Source organism: Hyaena hyaena, unplaced genomic scaffold (genome assembly GCF_003009895.1).
Source record: "Hyaena hyaena isolate Hyena2069 unplaced genomic scaffold, ASM300989v1 scaffold_231, whole genome shotgun sequence".
NCBI lineage: Eukaryota > Metazoa > Chordata > Mammalia > Carnivora > Hyaenidae > Hyaena > Hyaena hyaena.
In genome coordinates, this window is record NW_024080862.1 from 641,779 (window position 1) to 651,876 (window position 10,098).

The 10,098-nt window shown below is 53.3% G+C and overlaps 1 protein-coding gene across 1 annotated transcript; it reads right to left on the minus strand.

The window, feature by feature from the left end:
• Positions 1 to 592: 592 nt before the first annotated feature.
• RPL29 (ribosomal protein L29) lies at positions 593 to 3,071 on the minus strand. Its single transcript, XM_039243595.1, has 4 exons — positions 2,974 to 3,071; positions 2,514 to 2,558; positions 2,135 to 2,199; positions 593 to 1,093 (listed from the first exon to the last, which is right to left on the minus strand). Exons 2-4 carry the CDS (start codon positions 2,548 to 2,550, stop codon positions 710 to 712), a joined length of 486 nt encoding a protein of 161 aa, XP_039099526.1. The 5' UTR covers positions 2,551 to 2,558; positions 2,974 to 3,071; the 3' UTR covers positions 593 to 709.
• Positions 3,072 to 10,098: the final 7,027 nt, after the last annotated feature.

The following is a 10,098-nucleotide window of genomic DNA, read 5'->3' on the forward strand; positions in this document are numbered from 1 at the left end:
TGGTTCACAAAAGGGAGTTTTGAGGATTGTGAGACCAGGAACAGGGATATGCTTGGCACCTTCTACAGGAAGCCCCCACAGATACCAATGACCACTATACCGCTTGCTTCACTGGCTCCTCTAAGGACTAAGACTTTGCAGATAAAACAGCTGATGCAGGGTGCACAGCAGGGTCCTGCCCAGTTGCACTAGGAAGACCGTCTGTGCCACCACCGCCCTGCCTGCCAAGGCCCCCATCATTTGGGGGTCCAGAACCACTCAGAGTAGTGGACGCTAGCCGTGTGCACTAGGAACAGCCTGAGTGTGGAATGGCTTGGGCCAGAGTGCGGAATTCAGCAGGGCCCTTCTTTATCCCCTGGGCAAACTCAAAAGATCAGGATGTTTGGGAATGCTTTCCTCACCAGCCTGCCCAGTCCAGCAGGCTATGTGCCCCAGCCTCCCTAAGTCCCATTTCTTTTACTAGGTCCCCTTCCTGCACTCCAGGAGCTGCATTTACTGACTCCCACCCATACCCTACCACCCAGAGAAGGCAAAAAATGGAGGTACCAACCCCATCCCAACCCTAGACCCTGGATCACAGACACAGGCCAAGACAGATCCTGCCGCAGGTTTATTTGTACAAATAGCACAGGAGGACACCAGCCTCATGCAGATAGAGGCCCAGGGGTCACACCAGTCCTTCCATCCTCACACTGGCAGATAGAAGCCTCTACACTGGAGCCTTTGTGGGGGCCTGGACACCTTTGGGAGCCTGAGCTGCAGCAGGAACTGGAGCTGGAGCAGGAGTTGCAGCTGCAGCCTGGGCCTTCGTTTGAGCCTTGGCCTTGGCCTTTGGCCGGCAGAGCCTGAGACCCTTGGCAATGCGGGCACGAGCACGTTTCCCAAGCTTGGGGTGAGCGATGTAGGCAAGTCGATTGAGCTTGCGGCTGCCACCCTTTGGGATCTTGGGCTTGACCTCCTTGGGCTTGACGAGGGCCTTGATGGCCTCGGCACGTGCACTCATGGCCTTGGCATTGTTGGCCTGCATCTTCTTCAGGCCCTTCTTGTTGTGCTTCTTAGCAAAGCGCATGTTCCTCAGGAACTTGGGGTCTACCTGGAAGGCAAGAAAAAGTACAGGCTGTAAGTGCAGCATGTGGGCCCCAAATCACCCCTGGTGGCCCTCTCCAAAGCTGTACGCAGGAGACTGTTGGGCTCCAGTCAAGGCCTACTGGGGACATAGACAGCATTAAGTCAAACTTAAATGCAGAAACATACACCTCTCACAAATCACCTATAGAGAAACATGTACTACATCCCCAAAGGCCAACACTCCACCCTGCTAATGCTCCATACAAACCACATTTTCAGGGCTACATGCCCAGAGCCCAGTAGAGCTCAAATGCAAGCGCAGAAAGAACAAAGAAAGGTTGCCCCCTTTGCCAGGGTTGCAGGGCGTCAGCTCAGTTTTTCCTGAAACCCTTCATGTCATCCCCACCTCTTTATAGGAAGGTGTCAGTTAAACACCAAACCTCATACAACTGACTCATGGCAAAGGAGGTTGAAAAAGAGACCAAGATGGAGAAACTGAGATTGTGAAATTCAAGGATTCATTCCACAGATCAGAGACCAAGGGTACGGGGAAGAGACAGGACCCTGTTCTCCTGCTTAGACCCTGTAGCCTCAACCTTCTCAAGACAATCCTTGGAACTCCTTGGCACAGGAAAGAAAGCTGACCCCCAAGCTCAGCACTGGGTCAGATCAAGGCCACATGACCAGAAGAATGAGGACTCTCACAGAATATGCAGTACACAAAGATAAGGCCGCTCCTTTCCTTGAGGTGCTCTGGATAAGCAACGGGGATGCTCAAGCTACCCTCAGGAGGCAGGTTACAGCCGATCAGGGGGCTATGATCTGGGCTGGGAAAAGCCAAGTAAAGGTTTGTTATGGGTTTGGCAGAACTGCAGAACTTGAAGTCCAGGCAAAAGGTGGCCGGATAGAGAAACCGTGGGCTTTAGTAGTGCAGGTAATACACGAGACAATTCATATCGGTGCTCAGGCAGATGGTGAAGCCAGAAAAAGATTCATGAAAGGCTCTGGTTGCACAACTGGGGCCAAACAGACACACTTGTATGCGATGTGGCCGGCACACACTCACCCCCTTAAGAGATTCGTATCTTTGTGACCGGGGTTTCTTGATGCCATTTCTGTGCCATTTTCGTGCTATGGGGAAACAAAGGAATTAGACCAAATGAGATTTACTCTAGTAAGACCACCCAACATCACAGCTGGCCAGCCTGGGAAAAACCATTACTTCCCAGAACAGACCTTCTTGAGATCTGTAATAACTCTTACCATTTAATGCAAAGCACTGTGGGTATCCCAAGTGGACGCCTGGCTTCTAAAACTATAACCCAAAGGTAGTACTGGCTGAAAACAAAATCAGTCACAGGTCCAGAGTAGAAAAGTGCCCCCTTTCCCTGCCCCGCATCCCTAGTCCTTGTCAGGGTCTGGAGCATGAGTCCAGGGGAACTTACACTGGTTGTGCGTGGTGTGGTTCTTGGACTTGGCCATGTCTGCACCTGGAAAAGCAGAGTGAATCTCAGGCCCGGGGGCTCACAGCGCCGGGCATATCTTCGCCGCCCTGAGCTGGAAGGACGTGGGCCAGAAGCCGGAATGAAGCTGCACACAGATGCCTTGCATCTGCGGCCTCCACCGTCCTCAACTTATTCAGCACGGCCCGACACCGGTCCCCGCCTCCCGAACTCGGGTAACAGTGCACTGAAACCACCCCTTCCTCCCAAGGCTGCGCTCTACCCCCAAACCCAAGCCTCCCCCCTCCCATCCACTCCTTGAGAACCCATAAGCACCACGCGCGCCCCGCGCCCTCCGCTCCCCACAACCATGCGGCCGGTCCCCCTATCCCTCCCGCAGTTTGCGCCCGGCATCTGGCTGGGAGGCGCGGATGGCTCCGGATACCGCGCGGCCAAAACTCACCAAAGCCCGCGGCTCCCGAAGCGCCTTGGACCGGAAGAGAAAGAGGAAAGCCGCTGTGCAACACGGGAAATAGGGTCGTCCAGGCCGGAAGGTACTTGCGGAAAAGCTTCCCCCAGCGCCAGGAAGAAAGGTTCCGAAGCCCGGGAGGGTACAAGCCAGACGGGAAGGCGGCCCTGCGAGCCTAGCCTAACTTCCTTCAGGTTTTACGCATGTTTGTTCCTCCTGGACCAGGCTCTTGCGGCCCAGTTCTTGTTAAAGATTCCGAAGGCGAGGGGAGTCCTTGAGGAATGCATGCGACGACTTGTGTTCTTTAAAAGTACCCCTTGCTGCTGTGCGGAGAATGGACTGTAGGGGGCAGAAGTGAAGCGAGGGAGGTTTGGGGAGGCTGGTGCCGAGCACCACGGGAGAGTGGAGGGACCTGGAACTCAGCTAGGGCAGCGGATATGGGGAAGAGTGATCAGTAGACGGGACTTGGGATGCAGAAGATGAGGGAGGGGAGGGTGGCCGCTAAGTTTTTGGCTTGAACTTGTGGATGAATGCTGGTACTGTTCACACAGAAGTGGGAAGGTTGGGAAGGACAGGGCTTTTATTGCTTTGCTTTGAGGTTCCCAGTGAGCCACATGTTTCTGTTTAGATGCATTAAATGTGATAAGCCTGTTGGACATCCAAAATGAGTTGGGCATTGCCTCCTGACAAACCCCCCCCCCCCAGTTCAGTCTCCACGCAGCAGTGGGATCTGAGGGGATGGTTCAAGACACAAATCAGACCTTGTCATTGAAAGTCTTCAAAGGCCTCCTCCTGCATTTGGAAATAAACTCTTTACCTCCCCTAACCCTGGCAGCCTTCTCCGTATCTCTCCATGGAGAGAAGTGGGTTTTTTCTTTCCTGCCAAGCACAAATGCTTGTTCCGACTTCAGGGCCTTTGCACTTGCTATCCTGACTGGACTACCTTCTCTCTGGACTATGCTCTTTGGATGGTGTGCTTTCTTGGAGAGGCCTCCCAAGACTGCCCACCCTATCTAAAATAGGTACACTCCACTCTGTCTCCTCAATTATGTCGTGGCCTCTCGTTGTCTTTGCTTCCTTCATAGAACTTTCCAGACTCTGAATATGTTCTATATTTACTTGTGTACGTGTCGACTGACACAAGTGCAATGGGTTCAGGATGGTTTGATCTCTTTTTCTCTCCCATTGCTTGACATAGCACTTGATGTACAACAGGAACTTAGTACACCCGCTGAATGGACATTCTTTGGCAAGGTGGATTTACAGATGACAGGAGCATATTACAGAGTTGGGGGGCGAAGGGGGAAAGGAAGAGATGGACATCTGCTTGGGACTTAGTTTTGCCAGATTGTTATAACAGTGGCAGAGCAAGCAGTGAGCAGAGAGCCATAGTCTGACAGGGGAGGCAGATTCAAAGACAGGTGATGGCCATGCATTAACACTGGAACTGATATAGGGATTGGCCTAGGGTGGAGTCCAGGCTGCCTGCCAAAGGGGGAGCAGTGGCAAGAGTGAGGAGCTTTGATTGATCCGAAGGACCTGTTCAGGGGCCGAAAGGGAACACGACCTGGAGCCACAGGCCTGCCATGCTTTTCAATAGGAAAGGTGGTAGGGCCAGCCTTATGTAAGGGATAGTTCCCTCCTTCTTCCTTCCTCCCTCCCTTCCTCCTTCCCTCCCTTCCCTCCTCCCCTCCCTACCCCTTCCCTTCCTCCCCTCCCTTCCCCTCCCCACCCCCCTCCCTTCCCACTCTTTCTCCCTCTCTCCCTCCCTCCCTTCTTCCCTCCCTCCCTCCCTTCCTTCTTCCCCTCCCCTCCCCACCCCTCCCTCCCTTCCTTCTCTCTTTCTCTTGCTCCCTCGCCCTCTCTCTCTCTCCCTCCCTCACTCCCTTTCTTTCTCTCATTTTTTTTTAATTTTTACATTTATTTATTATTGAGAGAGAGAGACAGAGCACGAATGGGGGAGGGGTAGAGAGGGAGACACAGAATCAGAAGCAGGCCCCAGGCTCTGAGCTGTCAGCACAGAGCCCAATGTGGGGCTAGAACTCATAATCCATGAGATCATGACCTGAGCCAAAGTCGGATGCCCCACCGACTGAGCCACCCAGGAGCCCCAGTCTCATTCTTTTTTTTTTTTTTTTTTTAATAAAAGCTCTTTTGTAACAATTTGATTCATTCAGTCATAATTTGTGGACATCCTTCCCTGTTCATGAAAATCCTTTGTGGTCCTATTTTGCACGTTTATTTTTTTTTTAATAATTTTTTAATGTTTTACTTATTTCTGAGAGAGAGAAAGAGACAGTGTGAGCAGGGGAGCGTCAGAGAGAGAAGACACAGAATCTGAAGCAGGCTCCAGACTCGGAGCTGTCAGCACAGAGCCGGACGTGGGGCTCGAACCCACGAACCATGAGATCATGACCTGAGCCGAAGTCAGACGCTTAATTGACTGAGCCACCCAGGTGCCCCTTGCACTTTTAAAAACATTATTCTGGGTGTGGGGGGGGTGCACCTGGGTGGCTCAGTTGGTTAAGCATACAACTTTGGCTCAGGTCATGATCTTGCAGTTTGTGGGTTTGAGCCCCACATTGGGCTTGGCACTGACATTGAGGAGCTTGCTTGCAATTCTCTCTCTCCCCCTCTCTGCCCCTGTCCCACTCATAGTCTATCTCTCTCTCTCTTTCAAAATATATAAATAAACTTTTAATTTTTTAAATGTTTTATTTATTTCTGAGAGAGAGCATAAGCAGGGGAGGGTCAGAGAGAGAGGGAGATACAGAATCTCAAACAGGCTCTAGGCTCTGACCTCGCTGTCAGCACAGAGCCCGACACAGGGCTTGAACCCATGAACTGTGAGATCATGACCTGAGCCGAAGTTGGATGCTTAACCGACTAAGCCACCCAGGTGCCCCTTTATTTAAAATTATTTTTTAATGTTTTATTTATTTCTGAGAGAGAGAGAGAGAGAGAGAATAAATAAACTTTTTGAAAAAAATTCCTTGGGCTCCTGGGTGGCTCAGTTGGTTGAGCATCCAACTTGGGCTCAGGTCATGATCTTACGGTTCGTGTGAGTTCAAGCCCCATGTCGGGCTCACTGCTGTCAGCACAGAGCCCGCTTTGGATCCTCTGTCCCCCTCTGTCTCTCTGCCTCTCCCCTGCTCACACTCTCTCAAAAATAAGTAAATAATTTTTTTATTAAAAGAAAAAAACAACCTTTAAAAACATTATGCTGGGGGCTGGCTCAGTTTGAAGAGCATGTGATGCTTGATCTAGGGGTTGTGAGTTCAAGCCCCATATCAGGCATAGAAAGTACTTAAAATAAATAAGTAAACAAACAAACAAAAAAAAAACCCCACCACCACATTATTCTGAAAGAGGTCAGTAAATATCACCAGATGTCAAAGGAGTCTCAGACACAAAAAAGGTGAAGAACGTAACCCTTCCTCCAGGGTTGACACACTTCCATCCTTGATGAGTAAGCAGTTCTTGCCCATTTCAGGTCCATGTGGAGGTCTGGGTGCACCTGCCATCCTCAGTGGCATAGCCCAGGGCAGAGCCATTAGCTGGCCTCAGCAGAGCGTCTATCACCCATGCCCCTTGCCGATGCCTTGGGCACAAGCTGGAGAGGGGAGGCTGGATGTGACCCACCTGAACCATTGGCCTGCAGTGACTGTCTTGCTCAGGCCTTGTCCAGAGCCACAGTCCAAGCAGGGATCCAGGAGGGCCCGTTCACCCAAGTGACAGGATTGGAGACATCTGGGATTATTTTTGCTGTGCCTGGTACAGGTCCAGGTGCGTGGGGGGGCCTGATAAATGTTTGAGGAATTAAATGTACACACGTCACAAACCCAGGCAGATGGCAGAACCAGGGGGCAAAGGGCAGTCATCCGGGAAGGATTTCACAGGGAGAAGAGTCAGCTCTTCGACCAGGTCAGATCTCTGCTCTCTCAGCCTCAGTCTGAGTATAACCTGGGGACAGAAACAGTAATTGCCTCACAGGGTGACACTGGATAATTTGAGTAAAGCCCTGAACACTGTGCTAGCCATGAACACTGTGCTGAGTACACAGTAGGTGCTCAATCATTGTCAGTCCCATCTATGCTTTTTTCCCCACAAGGCCTCTGGAGAGGGGGAGAGGGCTCAGGGAAAGAATGTCAGAGGCAAGTGAATGCCAAAAATGAGGACAGGATCCAACGGAGGGCCAGACTGGAGGGAGGGGACAATCTTCACGGGCCCAGATTCCCCTCAGTCCTGCAGTTCCAGAGGGACAGGGATCCCCAATGTACCAGATAAGAGGGACTGTGAGTGGGTTATCAGAAACCAGGATATTCTCTCTGTAGAAGATGGGGCGGGGGGGGGGCAGGCAGGTAGGAGCACAGAAGAGGAGCCCCCCGAGTAGTGGGTTGGGCTTTGGATCTGCTTAGAAATTCCCAAGTGAGAGGCCACCTGGCTCTGCGTGGCCCCAAAAGGCAAAGCTGTGACTGAGGGAGGCAAATACCAGCTCCTTGGGTGGGGATTATTTCAGATCAGTCAGAATTTCCTCGGAACCACGGAGCAGTGAGTTCCTGGAAGCAGTGAGTTCCCTCGTACAAGAGGTATGCAAGCAGTGACTTAATTCCTGGGGATGGAGGATGGAGTGTGGGATAGAGGGATAAGCCTTAAGTTCACTTATCTCTGGGAGTCTGGGATTCCAAGTTCCTGGAGAAGGAAAGGTGGTGGGCAGTGCGTGATGCCAGCCTGGGGCTCGGGGCCTGGCAGGAAGAGAGAGGACAGTTCAGGCAGAGGCTTGGAGGTGCAGCCCATCCCTCAGGTCACTGGATATGCCTTCAACAGCCCTAGGCCACCCATTTTCCCTCTGTGGGGGGCCCCTGGCCTAGGCGTGCTGCGCGGTCCCCAGGCTGGAATGTGAGCCTGTTGTCCACACGGGGGCAGCACAGGCCCAGGGAATGGAGTGATGCTGCAGCTGGCAGGCTGGGGCTCCCTCTCACGGGAGCCCTCTGAGCCTCCAATCCCTTTCTCTCCCTCTGTTCCTCTCTCTCTCTCTCTCTCTCTCTCTCTCTCTCTCTCTCTCTCTCTCACACACACACACACACACACACACACACACCACTTTTCCACCCACCTCTATCTGTGGATCAAGCCTCTATCTGCCATTCTTGGAAGGTGTTCTGGTTTGGATTGGGTCTCCCTGGCTCCATCCAAGGGCCTGGTGGTGATGGGGGGGAGGGGGGGGAGGGAGTGGGTGTTTTCCCCAAAGAGGGTTCAGGGCAGAGAAAGCAAAGCCTATGGGGACCGCCTCTGTTGGTCCACCTCAGAGTTACAGGAGGCCACAGTTTTGGCATCAGGTGGGCTTGGGTTCAAATCTGCTGCCACCTACCAACAGAGTGACTTCACATATCTGAACCTCAGTCTCCTCATCTGTAACAGCAGGGGAGAGCAGGACCCAGTGCTGAGCAGGAGAGAAGCTTCCCAGGGTCTGGGTGTGCATTCATGAGATCGGCCAGCAGCCTTGGGAGGTGATGGGGTTCTCGTTACCATATTTCACAGATGGAGAGACGAGAGTCCTTGGGCATGACTTGCTAGAGTTCCCACGGCCAAAAGGAGGGCTGCGTGGTCCAGATGCCCAGTGGGACCCAGAGAAGCATGGGATGGTGTGGCCATACAGGGAGCCTTGTGACACTGACCCCTTCCCTGCTGCCCCACCTCAGGTGATCTAGGAGAAGCCCTTGGCCTCTCAAGTCAACAGATGCTCCCAGTGGGAGCATTCTCTGTGCTAGCCCCTGCCTCTGCTCAGACTCACTCACCCAGAACAGGCCTAGAAAGGAGGGCGTGTTGGTGATGTTGGCAGTGACCCTGGGAGGAGGCAGGGGTCAGCCGGCCTCAGGCAGCCAGAAACTGGCAGGATGTGTTTGGAGGAGAAGCTCAGTGCCTCAAAGAACTGACATGCCGGACGTGGAGGGGGAGTAGGTGCGTGTGAGAGGGTTGGACAGGGCAAGCCTGCACCCTGAGTGGTTCCCCCCACTCCCGCCCCGCCTTTGAGGCGGAAAACACAAAACAGCCAAGGGGACTCCTTTTTAACAAAGAGGGTCTGAAAAGGAAGAATGAAGCAGAGGTCTGGGAGGGACCCTTTCCTTTCCCTCCCCAGCAGCCTCCAGGGAGTCAGCAATGTCATTGCTATGGCAACCATAGCCCCTCCCGCTCCCCTTTCTCCTTTACCCCGCCCTGCCTGGATGCCCACCGTCCCAGCCCAGGCTAAAGAGAGGCCTGGGGTGGGGGGAGCATCTTACTGTCGGGCTGAAGGATAGATAGGCCAAGAGGAGGGTTGTAAGCCAGGGGGGTGGGGTGGGGGAGGTCTAGGGAAGGCTCTTGGCTTGCCCTTGTCGGCTCCCCATTTAGTCCTTTAGTAAAACCCTCTCCAAGGACCCAGTGCACCATGGATGAAATGAGGGAGAAGGAAGCCCACCCCTGTTTAGGGAGGCACAAGGGACACCAGAAAAGGAGCCGGGGATGGGAGGAGCAGCACACTCAGGAGGGCTGGGAGCCCTGAAAGGTCCCATCAAACGCCCTGTGAGCAAGAAGGGCTTGTGGTCATAGACAAGAAGCTTTGGCCCAGGCACTGCCCTTTCCAAGCTGTGTCCCGGTAAATCACCCAACTTCCCGGGGGCTAACCCTTACTCCCGTTCTGCCCCCAACCCATGTAACATGAGGTCAGCCATGCAGGCTGGGGGAGACTCTTGTGATGCAGCAAAGAGAAAGGATGACCTCTCCAGGAAATCTGTGGATGGACCCTGGGAGGCCCTGAGCTTGAAACCCTTTATGTCTGCTGGGCCATAGCTATGGCCATGATCAACAGGAGAATCTACTGTGCACAGAGCCTGGAGGGCTGGGTGGAGAGGAAGATGTAGGCACAGCACGCAGAGATGCAGAACAGAGAGGGTCTGTCCAGGCCAGGAACCTCTAGGGGTTGGAGGAGGGACCCGGAAGTCTTCCTGGGAGAGGAGGCATGCTGTTGGCTGGAAAGCAGCTGTGAAAGATCAGGCAGGAGTGAGGAGGGGATGGGAAGTTATCTGGCAAGAGACCCCAGCTGACCCAGGCCTCCCTGAGCTGCACCCTCAAAACGCTGAG